The sequence below is a fragment of the Typopeltis vanoorti genome, chromosome 12 (assembly GCF_054136105.1).
Source record: "Typopeltis vanoorti isolate ZY-2024b chromosome 12, IOZ_Tvanoo_1.0, whole genome shotgun sequence".
NCBI classification, from domain to species: domain Eukaryota; kingdom Metazoa; phylum Arthropoda; class Arachnida; order Uropygi; family Thelyphonidae; genus Typopeltis; species Typopeltis vanoorti.
In genome coordinates, this window is record NC_143560.1 from 132,479,075 (window position 1) to 132,501,447 (window position 22,373).

The window sequence follows — 22,373 nt, forward strand, 5'->3', positions numbered from 1 at the left end:
GCCTTGCCTGAGAGTGTGGTGTCTGCCTTGCTCAAAAAAGAATTTCAGTGTGTTTAAGGTTCAGTATGATGAGCTGTGTGTATGACAAAAGGACCTCCTAGATGATTCTTTGACTCCATGGGGTCTTGAGATAATAATAATAAGTATGTCACAGATTGTATTGTCCATGCAACCCCTGCAGCAATTCCAAAAACATCATTCCAATTTCTACTATATTCAAAGCCTTGGTGAAACTGAGTGCCAAGCAGCCAAAAAAGATCAAGATAGAGCATGAGATATATTTCTTAGATATCCTACCACAACAGGCTTACTAGCATTTAATTGCACTCAGGGCAAAGCATGTTACATGAGATGTCAGAGTCAAAAACAATCCTGGATTATATTTACATCATTGATGAATCAAATGACCAGTACAAAAACTGTCTAGGATAAAATCTTGAAGATGAAAGGTAGATACAGAATACACACCATCTATCCTGGAACATAATGGATGTATTGTTGCTGATCCCAAGTTATTGCAGACACTTTGGGAGAAAACTTTGCCAGGATCTGAGCAACAGTTTCCTATCCTCCTTATTTTTTAATTTTGAAAGAACAACAAAAGAAACAGGCTAAGCTTTTGTACTTTTTGATCATAACATGAAATATTTTACCTCAGTGGCAGTCATCATGGAATAGAGGCACTAATAATAAAATCTATTTAATCAAGCCTCCAATTAAATTGTCACAGTCTAGTCTACCCAGGGTCTATAAAGATGTAGTTGTTCTTGCTCAGCTCCAACATTAGTCTTAGTCATATCACACACTCCTTCCCATTGAGAGGTGATGGCATGCCTGTGTATGAGTTCTGTGGTGCTGGACTAATAGTCATTCCACATTTTAATGGACTGCTCTCATTTCATCAATGAGTATGGTCACTGTTGAGCCATATACATAATCTCTCTCTGAGCCTTATACACATACACACACGCAGTCAGATTTCATCTGACTCACCAAGTGTGTCTCTTGTTTTTAATTTTTTACAGAAAGTTAATATTATTCACCATATACAGACATTTGCATTACTTTTATTTATACAATGTTGTTTTGTGTACTTTGGCTTTTAATACCTTCTTGTTTTTTATCTACATTCTAAGAAAGTTTATTACATTTGTTTTTATAGACATTTATTCACTTGCATTTTTCCTACCTTTTCACACTTTTTTTCTGTATATCTTTTAACACTTACCTTTTTATAAATGCTCACATATGTATATATATATATCTTTATGCCTTTTTATCAATTTATATTCCCTTTTTATACTGCTCTGATCTTTACTGGTGCAGTATGACCATAGTTTTCCTTATGCCATGAAACCCCTAAAAACAAACAAACATCATTTGCTTATTTCATATGAATGTAAATTAAATTATGCAAGCTAATGACATGAATTGACAACATTACCTGCCATGAAAGAATAATATTCCTTCATGATAGGTTTGCACTCTGTCATGCAGCTTTTCATTGTGCCAGCTAAGAAATTCATATCATATTCAGATCAATGCAGCTTGGATGATATTTAAAAACTGTCTAGTAGAAGCAATGTCTAAATGTATTCCAAGGGTCAGAAGGTTAAATGAGGTAGGTGTGAAATAGATGAATGGAGAGATTAAGCATGCGATACAGAGAAAAAAGGCATTATGGAAGCAACATAAGAGGAGTGGTAATAATAATTTCCATGAGGATTACAAAGAACAGGCAAGGAGAGTGATGTGGTAATGTTTTGGTATTCTACTTATTACAATAAGGTGATGGCTTCATTGGACACGGGGAGATGGATGGGGAGATACATTGGGGAGATGGATGCACAGTAATACACTCAGATTTGGCAAAGGCTTTTGATAGATTAGCACAGAATTACACATCTGTGTGATTCTATGGTAATCATGCTGATAATACCTATCTGCAAGTTGCATATGTGGAAGCTATATCCCAGAAGAGGAAAGTCAGTAGTAGTGCCTCAAGGGTATGTTTAAACATTGCTGTTTAACCTGTATGTTAATGATACTGGGGAAGATTTGGATGGAGATATTTAGTTGTTTGCAGATTATGCAAAATTGAAACAAACTATGAGGAGGGGAGCAGATGTTGTTGCCTTGCAAGATTTGAATAGATTGAGTGAATGGGCACAGGAATGGAGATGCCCGTTCAATGTTGCAAAATGTAAGGTTTTAAAATTTGAGAAACAAAGATGAAATATAGAATTTATGCTTGGTGGGGATATATTGTTAGATGTGGAGGAAATAAGAGATCTTGGGGTGATGGTAGAAAATTATCTAAAATTTAGAGGACACATCAAATTTTGGTAAAGATACAGATTACACTGACTTGTAGAAGTAAGGAGATTCTGATTCCATTGTATAAGTCTCTGATTAGACTACGGGATCTACTGTGCACAGATTTGGTCACCTAGTTTTCAAAAGGATGAAGAGTGTCCAGAGGCAATTGACCAAAATAGTTTCTGATCTCTGGAATATTGAATATGAAAAACAGTTGAAACGATGCAATTTCCAGAGTCTAGTGGAAAGGAGGAAGAGAGGTGATATACTGTAGAAATGTACAATTTGGTAAGAGGCTATTATAGGATTAACATTGAAGAGGGTTTCATAAAATGGTGGGAGATTGGGGAGAGCAAGGGGGTCATCTCTGGAAGCTGTGTTAGTAGATTGTCAGCAAAGGGAGTGAGAAGTAAGTTTTTTGCATTGCCTGAGAGTGCAGTGTCTGCAGAGTATTTAAATGTATTTAAAGGCACGGTATGATGAGCTGTGTGTATGACAAAGGGACCTCTTACAATGCGTGTTTCAGGTCCCTTGACTCCATCAGGGTCTTATGATAATAATAATAATAATCACAAATCTGATCATAAATGGAATTTATTTAGAGAAAGATATTGCTCAGTTTTGTTTAAATTTGTTTTCTTGCACATAACATATTACTTACTTAACTATTTATTTTATACCACCTGTGCTGCTGTATGACCTTTCTTGCGCCATTAAACCACAAACTAACCTAAAGACATTCATAAGTATCCATATCACTTTTTCATATGAAATGACAGCTGCTTGGTTGGTAAGTGGAGATATTAATATTTTACTTGGCCAATCAATGCAGCAGTTGACCCAATATGGACATCTTGTCTTCTAGCAGATTTCTGTTGACCCACCATTATATTATCTAGTATATTTATATATCTGAATATCAAATAATGTTTATATATCTATATAAATGATCCTCCATAACTCAGTCAGTATAGATGAAGCCCTTTGGTCAGAAAGACCTGAGTTCAATTCCCATTCACAACGTGAGGAACCTTTATCTGGTCTCTTTCGATTAAAGGTGAGTTAGCTAGAGAGTTTTTCATTCCTCAGAACAGGCCCCGTGAACACACACACACACACACACACCTACAGACATATGACACTCCTGGATTAACCAACCTATTCCATAGGGATTTTGGTTTACTGTGTAAGTGCATAGACCTGCACTTTGAAGTGCAGGTCTATGCACGAGCATAAATCAGGTAAGCAGCTAAATCTATATAAATATTATTGCTTTTATATAGTTTATACTAGTGCCCGTATACTGCAGTCAGTTTTAGGAATAATCTTTTGGTTCAAAAGATCTGGTCTCATCAAATTCTGTCTAAAATGCAGAAAAGATTTAAAGTACTTTGCATTGGAAGGTAAATTATCTGGTCTTACACAGAGGTTGAAGGTTCCCCCCCTCCAAAGTCACTCTCCCTGCTCATTGCTCATTCCAAACATTACACTAACCAGGAACAACCTTACCGACAGACAATAATAATCCTAATCCTGTGGCTTCCTCTCTTTGAGAGGGTTGCAGCTATTACTAGGGAGATAGTTACAAAGCAGGGTGGTTTCCTGTTGCCTTCCTTGCCATAAATATTTATGATTGTAGCCATGTGTGCTCACGAGACCAATTTGCCTTTTTGAGGGATGAAAAACCTGAAAAAACCTCCACCTCCATATGAGACCAGTTAACTCACCTTTAGTTCAAAAGAGACCAGATAAAAGTTCCTCACAACATGGACAAGAATCGAACCTAAGTCGTTCCAACTAAAGGACTTTGTCTATACTGACTGAGCTACAGAGGCTCTGACAGACATAGCAGTTATAAAAAAAAAAGTAGTTAATACAATTCCAGAGTATCTACATATTACTCTAGAGTATCTTGTAATATATTTTCTAGGATAATAAAAAAAATTAAGAACTTTTTTTTTTCATTGCAGTTTATTCACCAAAACAGCGACAAAACAGAGGTAAAGTATTATATTACTGTATTTTAATAAAATTAAAGTTCAGCCTGATTACCAATTATCTGGCTACTATACTATAGACTGTAATACAAGATTAGCGAAATTCAATAATTTACTTCCCCTCCATGTGAGGCACCTACTCGTGGTGAAGGTGATGTCTCGATGATGGTACTGACTCCACTTTGTTCTTATTCTTTTTCCACTGATTTTTTCCCCATATTCTTTGTTCTACTTCTCCTGAGTCTTTATTACTATTCTGCCTCAAAGACCACCATCACTATGATCCAATGCCTTGCTGCATTGTTTGCCATACAGTGCAACCCATGGATATCCTGAAAGGGAGGATCCTGGTCTCTTGCACTACTTTGGCAAGACAGGTGGTCTTAAATGACCCGTCCAAGAAAAGTCGACCAGTGGGCTTGTCTGCAAGGGTGCTGCAATGTATCTCCTTCCCAATGGTCTGGGGACAGGGTCCAAGACTTGCTATGGTGTCCGTATAGCATCAAGGGTAGCCCTACCATTCCACTCCTTAGTGGAATGATAGGGCTACTGCTTGTCAGAAGGTAGGAATCCATGTGTGGCTCTGTGGTAGATGTAGAGCTCTGGCACTGCATCAAACTCCTCCTGAGAATGAATAATATTTCATCCTCTTGTTTATCAGGTGCTTCAACAAGTTCCAACTAGGTTTAAAAACTACAGAATCATCAACAGAAAACCAAAATCAGAAAGAAAAAAAAAGAAAGAAAGAAAAAACATCAGAAGCTGCAACACATGCACTGCTTTTCATGATGCTACACTCCACAGAAGAAAGTACACGTGGAAAAATATCTCCCTTCTTCATTAAGAAGGGTCTGCAGGATCTTCAAAATCTGAATAGAAACTGCATTCAAAAGGTATCCTTATTTGAAGCAGCTACACCAGCACAATCAGTAAAATTACTCCATATAACATCTGTAGGTGAATACCAATTACAATTATCCCACCACAAAACTTGAAACTTTTCTAGATGCATAATATCAGAGTGGTACGTCCTTGATGTCTCTAATGAAGTGGTATGCTCTAAACTCAAATACCAAGAAGTGACAGCCATAAGAAGAATCCATATGTGATGTAGGGATGAGCATCTGTATGTGATGATGTAGGGATGGGCATCCTACCAGAAACATTATCTTAATCTTCAAAAAACATAACTAACATCTGTGAAAGCAGGATATCTCAACTGTCCAGTATGGCTCTATAATCCAAACCCCTTATGGTGCATTATTCATCAGAAATATGGCCATTATCTGGCTTTTACTCTTTACTCTTTCATTCAAGTTATCTTTATTAGATGGCTTGAATGAAAGAGAATGATAGCCTCGTGGCTCTGCCATCTGTGCCCAGTGTGGAGTAAAGAACATGGGAACAAAGACTGTAAGAGCAAAACATAAAAATGCTCTAACTGTGAGGAACACCACCCAGCATATTCCCAAGCAGGCCAATGTATTACAGAGCAATGTATTACATAACAGGAAGCAAAGAGGCAATATACCAAAACAGTAACAACAACATCTGTTAAACCTCTTATGCTGAGAAGGCAACTATAAAGAAAGTGGCACTGAGGACATTGACATGTATGCCAGTCGTGCCTTCAAACAACTACAACATCACTTAAATGACTTGCTCGCTATCTGCTTTGAAGAAAAGAAACAGAAAACTCATTATGGGCTCACTCCTGAAGACATGCCAAAAATGGTATGCCTACCATATGAAAATCCACTTATCAAAAAAAGGATTGAAGACATACCTACAGACCCTTCATTAGATTGCTGTCAACAAATAGCAATGGATACCTTTGCTTCCCCTCAAGAAGATAAAACAATTAATATATCAAGTACACTAAATGGAGTGGAATTTGACAATATCCAAGATATTTTTTCCAAAGGAAGAATAAATTATGGATACTGACTGTCCACAATCCTCAAATAATGTGTCTGTGCTATGCAGCCAAATAGAGAACACATCATCAGTATATCTTAGCCAAAGAGAAGGTTTGAGAATGTCAGTATCAGGAGCCTGTTTTTCAAAATGCTCCATATAGAAATTAGCCAGAGGAGGGGAGAAGGTTGAACCCATGGATGAGCTGGCTATTTGTTTTTATAAGCTATACTTCCAAGGGAAGTAACCAATATGGATGACAAAATTAAAGATTCCAATAATGTCAGGAAGGATATTTTTCAGTAAATTTAAAATATCAGAAAGGGAGATATTTGTAAGTAAAGAGTTGACATCAAAGCTCACCATGATGTCATTATTGTTTAAAATTAAATTTTGGATTAAAGATTTGAAATGAGTGGAATTGAAGATTAAATTATTATTATTATTATTACGTGACACCCCAGGAAGTCCAAGGACTCATCGCTGGTGATCAATCTAACCTACTTCCTAAATACATTTCATCCTCTCCACTACTTTAGAAGCCTTTTTAATGTCTTTCTCTGAGAATTGGTGCAATTATAATCACTGATATTGAGGACATTATTATCATATTATTCCCTATATCCGGGTAACTTCAGGAAAAATTAAAAATACAACTTTTAAACAAATATTTGAATAGAATAAGAAAGTCTGAATAAACTTTATTATTATTATTATTCAGGCCTCCATGGAGTCAAGAGATTCATCGTGGGAGGGCCTTCCTAGGAAACACAAAGTCTATCGTACCACTCCTTAAACTCATTTACTTGCTCTCACCACTCTATCAGGCAAATCATTCCAGGGTTTAACCACCCTCCATGCAAAGAAACCACTCCTCACCCTCTTGCTCACAGCTTCTTTTTTGTAACTGCCAGGGATGGCCCAGACTTGCAGCATGGATAAATGAGTGAGGTTTAAATATTATTAATATTAATGTTATTTTAATATTATTAAGCACAAAGTATTGCATTTTGGAGCACAGAAATATAATGGATTGAGTGTAATAGGTATACTATTTTTAGGAATAACAGGAGAGGAGGAGGAGTGCTACTAATGATATCAGATGACAATAATAAATTTAGTTTAATCCTTTATCCAAAAATGTAAGCAAAGTTTGCACCTGAAGTATCTTCAGGATTGAGCAACTCGTGGTAAAGGTGGACTAAGCTCTTATCACTTGTCTTAGTATCTCCCATAATGCAAAGCACATCTCCTTGCAGACATGTATAATGCTATGCAATAAGGGAAGGGCCACCACCCAGACCGGTTTCGACCTTTATTGAGGTCTCGTCAGTGGGAGCCAGACCCATAGGTGGTGATACTAAGGATACTGGAAGTAATGGAGAATTCATATTTGATGAATGGAGAGGTGCAAACTTTGTTTTCTTACACTTGGATAAAGGATTAAACTAAATTTATTATAGTCTAACCAAATGGAAAAAACTTCCAACATCTTTCTCTCTAATCCAGAGTAATTTAATAATAAGGTGAGACACCTTTTGGCAACTCATATAGGTAAATATGACTTCTCCATTATTTCCATCTTAATATCACCACCTCTGGCTCCTGCTGACAAGACCTCAGTAAATGTTGAAACTGGTCTGGGTAGTGACCCTTCCCTTAACACATAGTTGCTCATATTTTATAACTATGTTATGGCTGAGTTGGATAAAGGGAATGGATACACTATGATAATGTTGGATTTTTCTAAGGCATTTGATAGAATACCACATGAAAAGCTGTTGCATTAACTGGAAAATATGGGATTGGAATACAAACTCTTGCCTTGGATCAGGGGATGGTTGACAGACAGATATCAAAAAGTGGTATACAGTGGGTGTGAATCTGTCAGATTTAAGGTGACCAGTGGTGTACTTCAGAGTTCAGTTCTTGGATTATCATTGTTTAATCTATACATTAATGACATCAGAAAGGATCTAACATCAGATGTGAAATTGTTTGATGATGATGCGAAGATAGGAAGGGCAATCAGCAATGCTACTGATATTCAGCAATTATAAAATGATTCGAATAGACTGGAAATTTGGGCAATGAAAATGGCTATCAGTTTAATGTTAATAAGTGTAAAGTTATGCACTTTGGCACGATTAGAGTTCCAGCAAGCATATTATATTAGCAGGGTTATATTACAAGAAACTGAAGAGGCAAGGGATCTTTGTATATTGGTGGATAGGAATTTGAAGTTCAAAATCACATAGCAAAAGTTGCAAATACAACTCAGAGGATAAGGAAGTCATTTTGCTTCTTTATAAGGCTTTGATAAAACCACACCTGGATTATTTTGTGCAGATTTGATCTCCTGGGTTCCAAGAGGACAAAGAAGCTGTGAAAAGGGTGCAAAGAAGAGTTACAAAGATTATATCCAGATTATGGGATTCAAATTATGAGGAGTGATTGCAAGTATGTAGATTACAGACTCTGGTTAATAAGAGAAAGAGGGGTGATATGATAGAAGTCTATAAACTTTTGAATGGGTGTTATAGGATATCAACTGATGAAATTTTTTGTTATATATGTGGAAGGTGAGGAGAGAACTTGAGGCATCCATGGAAGTTAAATTTATTTTCAGTCAAGAAATTGGTAAGAGCTGGGTTTTTCTCCCAGAGACCAGTGAGTGAGTGGAATAATTTGCCCTTAAGGGTAGTGAGTGCATCTAGTGAATGAATTTAAGGGAATGTATGATAGCTGGTTTGGGTGTGTTGTATCAGAAAAAGTGATGAGTCATCCCTTTTTCCCACCCAACATTACATTACCTCAGAAGGAAGGGATAAGGACATGCTTATGCCTCCTGATGGGAAATGTACCAAATAATGTCCCAGGAAAATGTAAATAACCAGATGTGTAAATTCTAAACATTGTTAAGATAGCCCATAAGTTTATTAAGATAGTAATTGTGAATGAATTAAAGTAGAAAGTTATGTAATATTAACAAGTAAATATGTATAAGCTAAGTACAAGTTTTAAGACATGTGAAGACAGTTCATAGCCACGGCGTCCAATTGGCTGCCGCCGTATGCGTGACGACACCGCTGAGTGAGGGAGCTGCTTTGAAGTATAAAAGTTTCAGCGGGAGTTCGAATCGCTCTCTTTACTCTTATCTCGGATCGCTTGTGTCTCGTCTCCGAGTTACGTCGGTGCCTAGTTTCCCATAGGAGAGATGTAGGGCTTGCCGCCACGTGTAGCAAGAATCTCCCCTTGCTATGCATGTTACATTGGTCAAAGCTGCAACTACAATGTGTTCAAACACATTAGGAGAAAGAACCGCTGATGAAATCTACATCAGCATACAAATCTATGTATGGGTGCTTTCGGTTCGTGTAGAACAAAGGAACAATGAAGCCCGCCATCAGAGGAGGTACAGTGAACAGATCAGAATACCTAGTCAAAGCAAGAATGGTAAGCGAAGATTTTCTTATATTAATGTAGGATTAACGTATCCGTGGAGTAAAGAAACAGAAATTAAGAACACGCGCCATTTACGTGTTGTGCCATAAGAACAGTCTGCAATTTGGACACTTGTGTCTACTGTTAAGAAGAAAACATATTAGGCCCCAGCCGAGACAGGAGGCCGAGCTCCGGACTGTTTAAGTGAATTAAGAAAAGTAATGTCATATGTTCAGAAAGTAGTTAAGTGTTAACAGATATTTTGGGGGAGAGAATTAAGTAGAAATAAGTACTATTGTCCTAGAGAATTGCAGTCAGATTTATTGAATTGTCTAGTGTTTATATGTAATGTTTCATGTATGATATTATCAGGTAACTTAATTGTGAGAGTCTGAGAATAGATATATGTACAGAAGTGAGGAATTTATGCCCAGTAAGAGATCATAGTGCAGAAGTTTAAATGTGTTTAATTAAGTAAGGGGAACCCAGAGTCTTTTAAGGTTAAGAATTTAAATAACATGTATGCTTGTCTTTGTGAAATAATAAATGTGTTTCTTTTTACATAATCAATTGAGTTTGTCATATCTTCTGTGGATTTGAATTACCGTTTGGAAAATTTCGTACCTTGCATTTAAAGGGGAAACCAATAGTGATATGAGAATAGGGACCACGACTGCATACATCTCGATCCCTACAACTTTCTTTAAGTATTCTTAGATAGTGCATCAGAATTTAGTTGCCGGCTGGCGCAGTCTATAATCTATACAAATTTGTCGGCAACTGAAGTCTGAGAGTAAGCGATACAAAGTTTAATGTTAAAAGGTAAGGTAAAGTAAAAGCCAAATTAAAGATAAAACAACAAAAACGGGGATATAACAGGTGATTTATATCCTCCCTCAATGAATCCTTATTCCCTGGAGGTCTCAGATAATAATAATAATAATAAATAATTTGTCAGTTGAATGGCCCTCCCACAATGAGGCTGATGACTCCATAGAGGGTATGAATGATAATGAATATAATCTCTGCACTCTCAGAGAAAACCAGCCTAAAACCCTAAACCTAAATCCACATTGACCAAACCAGTTTCATTGCATTATTGACTTCCAGAGTAATGAGTATTCAAATCACATTCTATAATAAGTTTAGTTTAATCCTTTATCCAAGTGTAAGCAAACAAAGTTTGCACCTGAAGTATCTTCAGGACTGAGACAACTCATGGCAAAGGTGGACCAAGCTCTCATCACTCCTTGTCTTAATATCTCCCATTGGAAGCAGTGTAAATCGGACGGCAAGAGATCTGAGATTCTTGCTTGAAGCTGTGCAAAAGAAAACTCAGAGAGGGAAGATTGTGCATGTGTTGCAGAGGTATGATAGTAACAAGCTGAGCAGAAGAGCAGCAATACTGAATCGCATAATACCCAGAATGTGTGAGAAGAGAGGATTGGAATACATGGATGCTTGGAGGGCGTTTGAGGACAGAAGGGAATTGTATGCTAGAGACTGCTTTCATTTGAATGAGGAAGGACGAAGGCATCTGGAAGGATTGCTGTTTGTGTCAATGCAGGGAAACTAGAATTCCCAGGGTGGATGGTAGCAGGGGGTGGCCTCTTGAGGGAAGGGGGACGACATCAGGTAACATTGAGCCCAGGGGGGGGATCGAGAGGGGACAATGATAAGTATAGAAGCAGTGACATTTTTATGCTCTATACTAATGCCAGGAGTATCCAAAATAAAGGAGATGAATTGGTGGCGCTGATATCATCAATCTGGAAAAAGATTATTGGGATCACTGAGATGTGGTTGATGGAGGATGATATAATAACCGGAATTGAAGTGGCAGGGTACAGCATTTTTCGGCAGGATAGGAAAGGGAAAACGTGGTGGTGAAGTACTGCTTATGATAAGTGATGACTTATGTCCTCTCAGAATAGAGGTTTACAGGGCAGTGACACTAAATGTTTTGAAAGTATATGGTGTGAGGTAGAGGTATTTAGTGTAGTGTTGCTACAAGCCAAGGAGCACCGAGGGTGAGGAGCAGGAGATATTTAGGCAGTTGAGCTTGGCAAATGCAAGAAGAATGATTCTTATGGGAGATTTTAACCACAGCAGTATAAACTGGGAAGAGGAAGATGCAAGTAGTAAGAAGAAGATAGAATTTCTGGAATTCTTGAGGGGCAAATGTCTTCGGCAGCATGTAATAGAGAGAACAAGACGTTCAAAAGTTTTGAATTTGGTCATAGCATCCGAAGAGCTGATAATAAGTGAGATGACATCTCTCCCACCAGTTGGAGAGAGACCATGTGGTTTTGACTTGAAAGATGAACAGATATTATTATTATTATTCAGGCCTCCAAGGAGTCAAAAGAATCATCGAGGGAAGTCCTTCCTAAGACATAAAGTCTGTCAAGACTCATCGAGGGGAAGTCTCCCCCCCTGAGAAACACAAAGTCTATCATACCACTCTTTAAACTCACTGACCGTTCTCGCTCCCACCACTCCATCAGGCAATGCATTCCACAGCTCAACCACCCTCCACACAAAGAAACCACTCCTTACCCTCTTGCTCACATTTTCCATTCGTAACTTCCAGGGATGGCCTCTTGTCATCACTCCTTCCCACTGTTCAACCAAGCGAAAGAACTCCCCAGTGTCAACCCTGTAACCACCTCTCAACAGTTTAAAAGTCTCAATCATATCACCTCTCCTTCTTCTATCCACCAAACTTTGCAGTCCACACTCTCTCAGCCGATCCTCATAACTATCCTTGTACAGTCCTGAAACCATCTTTGTCATCCGTCTTTGTATCCTTTCCACAGTTAATTTATCCCCTTCAAATCCTGGGGACCAAATCTGAGAACAATAGTCCAAGTGTGGTCTGATCAGGGTCTTATACAACGGAATGATAACTGTTTTATCTCTGCAGGTCAGCGTTTTTCTCATTATTGCAGCAATCCTTTGTGTTACCTTCACCACCTTTGCAATATGTCCCCTAAACTTCAGGTTTCTATCAATCATCAGCCCCAGATCTCTTGTCCCCCCTACTTCCTCCAGTATAACTCCTCCCATAGAGTATGCAGCATCCCATCGATGTTTCCCAAACCTCAAGACCTTACATTTTGCTGCATTAAACTGAGACCCCCATTCATTTGCCCATCTATCTAGCTTATTTAAATCCTCTTGCAGAGCTACCACATCTGCACTATTACTAATAATCCTTCCCAGCTTCGCATCATCCGCAAACAACTGAATATCCCCCTGCAATCCACTGGCTATGTCATTGATATAAAGGTTAAACAATATAGGTCCTAGTACTGATCCCTGTGGGACCCCATTTGTAACCCTCTGCCTCCTGGAAACTGCTCCACCATACACAACTCTCTGATACCTATCAGACAGCCAATCCTGAATCCAGTTGACCAATCTGACATCCAGACCCATGTGCTGCAACTTAAATATCAGCTTATCATGTGGCACCCTGTCAAATGCCTTCGCCAAGTCTAAGAAAATTGCAGTATATGCCTTTCCCTCCTCTAATGTTCTTGAAACTTTATTATAAAAGGCTAGCATATTGCTAAAACAAGAGCGTGCTTTCACAAATCTGTGTTGATTCTCACAGATAACATTACCCTCATCTGCCCAATGCTGTATACGATCCCTCACTACTTTCTCCAAGATCTTAACAACTACTGATGATACACAGACTGGCCTATAATTAGACACTTCCAGTCTGTTACCACCCTTATGCAATGGCACTATCTTACCTTCCTTCCATTCCCTGGACACCTTTGCCAAAGACAGACTTTCATTGAAAAGCCACGTTAAAGGCACTGTCAATTCCCTAGCACATTCTCTCAAAACTCGTGGTGAAATACAATCCAGTCCCACAGCTTTACTGACATCCAGAGTACTCAGTATCTGAAACGCACTCTCCTCCTGTACCTCCAGACCTCATACCAGTCCTATCCCTCTAGCAGTAAAACTGACTCCTCTAGGATGAAATACTCCAATAAAGTGTTCATTGAACAATTCCACTATGTCCTCTGCATCAGTCACTCTATTCCCATTTTTATCCCACAATATCATTCTTCCACAGTCATTTCTCCTCCTACTGGCCACATAGCTAAAAAATTCCCTAGGATTTTCTTTGGATCTTAAGGCCAATCTCCTCTCATATTCCAGTTTCGTTTTCCTTACCACACTAGTCATTCTTCTGGCCTGTGTCTTATATTCCTCATGCATCTCTTCACCTGTCTCCTTATATCTCTTCCATAGCCTCTTTTTCGCATGCAATTCCTGTTTAATATTGTTTGTCATCCACTTTACTCCAAATTGCATCCTCTTCTTCACTCGTTGTATACAACTTACCATTGCAGATAACAAATATTCTTTCACAATTTCCCACGCACTAGTGATATCCTGGCCTTCCAATTCCTGCCTCCATGAAACTTCCCGAAGTTGACGTCTAAGACTATTATAATCACCTGCCTTATAATTCCATATAAGTTCCTGTCTCATTGATACTCCTGCATGTCTATTCATTTTCCAAGTCAACACCATATAGTCACTCTCTCCAACTGGTGGGAGAGACATCAACTCTTCTGATGCTGTAACCAAATCCAAAACTTTTGAACCTCATGTTCCCTCTGTTACATGTTGCCTAAGACATTTGTCCCTCAAGAATTCTAGAAATTCCATTCCCCTATTGCTACATGCATCTTCCTCTCTCCAATTTATACTACTGAAGTTAAAATCTCCCATAACAATCATTCTTCTTGCACTTGCCAAACTTAGCTGTCTAAACATCTCCTGGTCCCCATCCTCTGTGCTCCTGGGTCTGTAGCAACACCCCACTAAATATCCTGTCTTGCCTACCTCTACCTCACACCATATGCTCTCAAAATCATTTGTCTCACTTCCTTCCAAATTCTCCACTCTTAGAGAACATAGGTCATCACTTATCATAAGCAGTACCCCATCACCACGCTTTCCCCTCCTATCCTGACGAAAAATGCTATACCCAGCGACTTCTATTCCTGTTGTTATATCCTCTTCTGTCAACCACGTCTCAGTGATCCCAATAATCTTTGGCCAGGCTGATGCTATCAGCGACATTAATTCCTCTCCTTTATTCCGGATACTCCTGGCATTAGTATAAAGCATATAAATGCCATTGTTTCTATACCCAGCATTGTCCCTTCTAGACTCCACTGGGCTCAGTGTTACCTGACATTGTCTCCCTTCTCCCAAGTATCCATTCCCACAAGAGGCCACCCCTGCTATCATCCTCCCTGGGACACACTGACTCGTTCAGAACAGCAATCTCTCCAGATGCCTACGTCCTTCCTCATTCAAATGTAAATGGTCTCTCGCATACAATTCCTCTCTTTCCTCAAACGCACTCCAAGCATCCACATATACCAGTCCTCTCTTGTCACACATTATCACTATTATGCCATTCAATATCACCGCTCTTCTGCTCAGCTCATCATTATCATACCTATGCAACACGCACACTATTTTTCTTCTCTCTGTCTTCTTCCGTGCAGTCTCAAGCAAAAATCTCATATCTCTCGCTGCCCGACTTACATTACCACTCAAGTCATTCGTTCCTACCATCACAATCATCTCATCCACCCTTTCACCTCTCTTAATTGCCATAGCCACCCTTTCTATTGTTCCTCCTGGCAAACACTCCTCACGCATCCTATCTTGAACACCACGCAGGTGCATCAAAGCAAAGAGAACGTATGTGGAATTATAAGGCGGGTGATTATAATAGCCTTAGGTATCAACTCGGGGCAGTTCCATGGAGGGCAAAATTGCAAGGCCAGGATATCATTAGTGCCCATGAAATTGTGAAAGGTTATTTGTTAGCAGCAATAATAAGCTGTGGGTGAAGAAGCAGATGCAATTTGGCGTAAAGTGGATAACAAATGATATCAAACAGGAACTGCAGTTGAAAAAGAGATTATGGAAGAGATATAAGGAAAGGGGTGGAGAGCAGATGCACGAAGAATATAAGATTCAGGCCATAAGAGTGACCAGAATGGTGAGGAAGGGAAAACTGGAATATGAGAAGAGATTGGCACTAAGATCCAAAGAAAATCCTAGGGAATTGTTTAGCTATGTAACCAGTAGGAGGAGAAACGATTGTGGAAGAATGACATTACAGGATAAAAATGGGAATAGAGTGAGTGATGGAGAGGACATAGTGGAGTTGTTCAATGAGCACTTTATTGGAGTACTTCATCCTGGAGGAGGTTTTAATACTACAGGGATAGGGCTGGTTCAGGGTTTAGAGGTGCAAGAGGAGAATGTGTTCCAAATACTGAGTACTCTGGATATTAGTAAAACTGTTGGAATTTAGGTATTTCACCACAGGTTTTGAGAGAATGTGCTAAAGAACCGACAACTCCATTGACCTGGCTTTTCAATAAAAGTCTAGCTGCGGGAAAGGTACTCAGGGAATGGAAGAAAGGTAAAATAGTGCCGCTGCATAAGGGCGGCAGCAGACTGGAAGTGTTTAATTATAGGCTTGTTTGTGTGTCATCAGTAGTTGTTAAGGTCTTGGATAAATTAGTCAGGGAATATATACAACGTTAGGCAGATGAAAATAATCTTATATGTGAGAATCAACATGTATTTATTAAGGGGTGCCCTTTCTTTAATAATAAGATCAGGGCCGGCCTTCTTTATAAAGGGGCCCAGGTGCAAGAAACCTTTTGTGGCCCTAAAGTATTTTTCAAAGGTAAAAATTAAAGGATTCGAAATAAACGTATTGTAAAACCTCTTACCTGCAAATGATTTTGGCACAGGAAAACAAAAAAAAAAAAAAAAAAAAACATTCGAAATATAATACATTTCCACAAATGTGTACCGACTGTGCCCACTTGATCATGGGGCCCGAGTGCATTGCACCCACTGCACCCCCGAGATGGCCAGTCCTGAATATGATTGCCTTTGATAATAAAGTGACAAGAGCAGTTGATGAGGGAAAGGCATATATTGCCATTTTTTTGGATTTTGCAAAGCCGTTTGACAGGGTGCCACATCATAAGCTGATATTTTAAGTTGCAGCACATGTGTTTAAATGTCAAATGGATTCAGGATTGGCTGACTGATAGGTATCAGAGAGTTGTGTATGGTGGGGCAATATCAAGGAATCAGAAGGTTACAAGTGGGGTTCCACACGGCTCAGTACTAGGACCTGTATTGTTCAGCCTTTATATCAATGATATTGTCAATGGATTGCAAGGGGACCTTCAGTTGTTTACGGATGATGTGAAGCTGGGAAGGGTTATCAGTAATAGTGCAGATGTGGCAGCCCTGCAAGAGGATTTGAATAAACTAGACTGATTGGAAAATGAATGGGGGTATCGGTTCAGTGCAGCAAAATGTAAAGTCTTGATGTTTGGGATCCATCGATGGGAGGATGCATACTCGATTGGAGGAGGTAGGGGAGACGAGATCTGGGGATGATGATTGATAGAAAACTGAAATTCAGGGAGAATATTGCAAAGGTGGTGAGGATAACTCAGAGAATTGCTGAAATACTGAGAAGGAAGCTGACCTGCAGAGAGAGATAAAAGAGTTATCATTCCATTGTGTAAGACCCTGATCAGACGACACTTATACTATTGTTCTCAAATTTGGTCTCCAGTATTTGAAGGGGATAAATTGACTGTGGAAAGGGTACAGTGGTGTATAACAAAGATGGTTTCAGGACTGTACAATATGAGTTATGAGGATCGACTGAGGGAATGTGGACTGCAGAGTTTGGTGGATAGAAGAAGGAGAGGCGATATGATCGAAACTTTTAAACTGTTAAGAGTCAGTTACAGGGTAGACATTGGAAAGTTCTTTCACTTGGTGGAATGGGGGGAAGGAGCAATGACAAGGGGGCCATTCCTGGAAGTTAAGAAAGGAAACTGTGAGCAAGAGGGTGAGGAGTGGTTTCTTTGCATGGAGGGTGGTTGAACCTTGAAATGCATTGCCTGAGAGAGTGGTTGGAGCGGGAACAGTCAATGGGTTCAAGGAGTGGTATGTTAAACTTTGTGGTTCCTAAAAACGACCTCCCACGATGAGTAATTTGACTCCATGGAGGCATGGATAATAATAATAACATCTGCTTGCAGACATGTATAATGCTATGCATTAAGGGAAGGGCCACTACCCAGACCGGTTTCAACCTGTGTTGAGGTCTCATCGGTGGGAGCCAGACCCAGAAGTGGTGATACTAAGGCAGAAGCAATGGAGAACTCATATTTACCTATACGAGTTGCCAAAAGGTGTACCTTTTGGCAAGGAGTGATGAGAGCTTGTTCCACCTTTACCACGAGTTGCCTCAGACTGAAGTATCTTCAGGACAAACTTTGTTTGCTTACACTTGGATAAAGGATTGAACTAAACTTATTATAGTCTAACCAAGTGGAAAAAAAAACTTCCAACAAATCACATTCTGTTTATGCCCTTCTAAACCTTGAACTCTCTCCATCCCACTAGTGATGAAATTTGCTTCTCCAGGATGAAATACCCCAAAAATGGAACATTATTCAAATAAATTATGTCATCTGCATTGGCCACTCAATCCCATTTCCCACTTACATTATAATTTTTCCATAATCATTTTTTTTATGTGACTCCCACCCATAGTAGGAAAGGCGCAATACTGCTGGTGCTGTGTTGCCAACTCCTCCTGATTTAAATTATTAAACTTAAAACTACAATTGGCATGAATGGTTTTGAAATGTCTTTCTATATTACTTTTTTTAGAAATAGCCACACTATTATTTCATAATAAACAAATATATTTGCCATTATGATTGATAAAGCAATGCACTTGCATCTGATCTGACAGATACATGATAATTGTTAACATGAATATTCTTTTTGTGTTCATTTTTTTTTTATATTTTTTATGGTATTTTCATTGTGACAAAAGTATGTTATAAAAGCGAGGTAAATAAAATAATGTTAAAATTTGAAATCTCATTTTTTTTAAAAACAACTAATCATAGAATTTCTAAGTCTGAAATGAAAGAAAAAATGCCTGTGTCATTTACATCTGTAATTTTCAAAATTTATATTGCGCTCTTCATATTAAAAAAGTTGCTGACCTCTGCAAGCTGTGCTTTACATTTATGGAAAATACTAAGGAAAGTGGTCTGGATCTTGCTCCACCTTTACTACAAATTTCCCATAAGGCACTACCTATGCTTGCATCCACCGAAACTTTTAGTTTCTATATATTCGGCACGAGACTCTTGTAGTTTCTATATTTGGCTATGAAATAATATTGGATTCAATGTTCACTTAATTTGTACCACCATGTATTATATTTGCAGTGTTTTTTCTTTATGTTTTCTTGCATTTTAGCACATACTAGTAATAAATGTATCTCTCAGATATACTGTGATCTATGCTGCAAAATTACTGCTGTGAGCTCCAAAGCAGTTTACGATAATTTCTCTGAGGGTGCACCAAAAATTCCCTGCGGGCAATATGGCGCCTGTGGCCACTGTGTGGCCGACCTCTGCTCTAGAGAACAAATATGGAACTTTTTCAAGGGCTCTAATAATTAGGGCAGCAGTCTCGTACTAAGCAATGACATTCATCTACCACCTAAAGCCAGTCACACACATCCATGCTCACAGTTGGATTTGAACCTGCAACATGTTGGTTGAAGAGCAGATACATTTACTACTCAGCCAACCAGGCAAGCAAATGGCCAACTGGCCGCATAATGAATGGATTGCTTAGAACTTTCCTCACTCAAGATTGCATTTCATCTCTTTTCATGTGCCAATTTTGTTTTCCTTAGTACACTAGTAACTTTCTTTATATTTTATATTTAAGTTTTATATTCCTCAAGCAATTGCTTTCCATCTCTCTCTTTATACTTTTTCATACCTCCATTTTCATTTGCAGTGCCTCTTGGAGTTCAAGGACGTCCCATGACGAGTCCTTGAACTCTCTGTAGGTGTCACATAATAATAATAATAATCTTTTTCACTTAAGGTAACAACTTGCCATTGCTGTTGATAAATATTTTTTCATTAGCTCTGATGATATCTTTTCCTTTCAGTTCTTTGATTTGTGGAATTGCTCCATGATTCCAAAGATAGTTATAATTATCTGCCTTACAATTCTGTAAATTTCTTTCTCCTTGATGTTTCTGCATGTTTATTCATCTTCCACATGAAGACTACACAGTCACTCTCCTCAATTGGTTGAAAGGATGACATCTACATACAAAAATACTATTGTGGTGGCAGTTGGTAGATACATTGTGTATCTACCAACATATTATTGAAGGTATTAGTGTTATTGGAAGATTAAGTATAGAGTATTCCCATGATGAGTCCTTAGACTCTTTGGAGTTGTCCTGTAATAATAATAATTTTATAATCTCAGTTACAGTCAGATCCTCTGATTCTAGAACCAACTCCAAAACTTTTTAATCTAATGTTCCTCCACTGCATGTTAGCTAAGACATTTGTTCCTCGAAGAATTCCAAAATATGCTTATAACAAAGCCGTCTGCATCTCATCCAGCTTATTCCAGTGGTGTTAGAAAAGAGAAGACATTTGGAGTTTCAGATGTCAAGGTCACTCAGGAAGATGACCTCACCATCTGCAGTCCGGAAGGTGAAGAGGTCTGAGTGCTTTTTGGAGTTTGGAGAGTGGTAAATGTGTCAGATGAATGTTGCTAAATGGAGAAAGGGAACCATGAGCCAGAAGAAATCAAAAGCAATGGATTCTAAATTTTCTGGAGCAATATCAGATCTCGTAAAGGCACAGGTGTCACCTTGCATCTAATATGGACATTGAAATTGGGCATTAGTGAATGTAGCTGTAATTTGCATTTCTTTCAAAAGTAGGAGGTGTAAAGTGATGTCAAATGTCATTATTTTGTTATTTATGCCAGAGATGTTAGTAAAGTGGATATGGAATTGAGTTTTTTGTGGAGATTCTGGCATGATCCATATATTGTGCCTTTTTTGTTTTTGCTATCATGGATTTTTGAAGGAGATTTGTTTTAATTGCAGTGTCATGGTCAATGTTTGTATGGTTCATTATTGGTTCACTTATGGTTAGATGAAATCAGAGTGCAGACATGCAGCATGAGGGGGGGGGGGTAGACTCTTGGATATAACACCCATACAGAGAGTGACCAATCTACGTGGTGTAATGCAGTCTTCCCAGTTAACTGGGGAGCTTCCTGACTCAGTGATAGGTTCAGGCTGATCTACTGTGTGGTGGCCAGCCTGCAGCACCACCAGAAGAGGAGTGCAACAGAAACCCGAACCTGCTCTGGGGATCAAACATGGTAATACTACATCAGGCTACCTGGATGCCAGATTAATCATATTCTTCATTATCTTTTTGGTGAGATTATCATAATAATAAATTAAATGAATTTTAATAAAATCTTTATTCTTTAATTTTTTTTTTTTTTTAATAGGCACTGTCACCTGCAACGGCCATTGAAAATCCATTATATGGTATCCATAAAGATGATGCTTGCTACTGAACATCTTTAGAAGCAATTTGTAATATAGGAAAAAAATAAAAGTGTTGTTATCAAAAGAAATAAATGTGTTCTGAATGTTTAAATATTAAAGACTCTCCGTGTCTTTTTCTCTCCACTTATCAAAATATGCATACCATTTAATGTTATAACATTCAATCAGTTCATCATGAACCATTCATATATATTTCAACTCTGGCTGGCCGAGTGGTTAGCATATCCGCTCTCCAGCTTAAAAATGCTGCAGGTTTGAATCCTGCTGTGGGCATGGATGTTTGTGATTGTCTGTGGAAATACTAGTGGTGGTGGTCGACAGTAGATGGCGTTGGTGTATTGCGGTCAGTTGGTTGATTGAGTGGTGGAAACAGAGTAGGTGCCGTCCCTCAATGAGTCTTTGGATGCTCTGGAGATGTCAAATAATAATAATAATAACTACAGCCCTTCCACAAATATTTTTCCTTCCGTGTTATTTGTTCTCTTTTACTTCAATATTTAGAACAACCTTCCTCCAGAAGTATTTTTAGAAAATTATAATGTTTTGCCTTTGCCAATTTTTCAAATTTCATGTTAGCAGAATTGAACATAAGCAGTATCAAAAAGAGATAAGTGATGATATTAGCTAAAAAATTCAAGAAGCACCATGTTACATAATTGGCATTACTGAGATGGAAAAAAAAAACTAAAATATGTGAGACAATACAGCTAATAACTTTTAAATTTTATATTCAGGCAATGAGGGCAGAAAGAAAGAAGCAGTCATAATATTTAATGCTAAACATGAAACTAAAGTACTTGAACAGCATCCAATTTCAAGTAGAGTATGTTGGAAAATTACAAGTGGTAGATGAATTTTTTGAGTCATTACAGAAAAGTTCCAGTGTAAAGAATGATGGAAAAGCTGGTTTTGGAGATCTAAACTGCAGAGTAGGAAACAAATATCAGATTTACTGAAATGATTTGGAAAATGAAGAAAAAGAGCAAAGCTAATAGTATTGATAATTACCTGCTGTGTTTCGCTTCAGCACATGTACCAGACATTACTAACACCATGTTACAATATAAAGATATGCATAAATTCCCAAGGAGAGAACATGAAAAAAATAAGAAACCGTTATTACCGTGTTATTGTTGATAGTGATACCTTCACAAAGATTCAGGGTGTAA

At 38.3% G+C, this 22,373-nt stretch overlaps 1 protein-coding gene across 1 annotated transcript in view; it reads left to right on the forward strand.

Annotated features, from left to right (window-relative positions):
• The window catches only part of LOC150101230 (MAM and LDL-receptor class A domain-containing protein 2-like), a 1,363,156-nt gene extending 1,341,854 nt beyond the window's left edge, over positions 1-21,302 (forward strand). The window contains exons 50-51 of the mRNA XM_090402193.1: positions 4,290-4,319; positions 21,144-21,302. Of these exons, the coding sequence (XP_090258319.1) occupies positions 4,290-4,319; positions 21,144-21,212 (99 nt within the window). The 3' untranslated portion in view covers positions 21,213-21,302. The remainder of the gene's footprint in view (positions 1-4,289; positions 4,320-21,143) is intronic.
• The last annotated feature ends 1,071 nt before the right edge of the window (positions 21,303-22,373 follow it).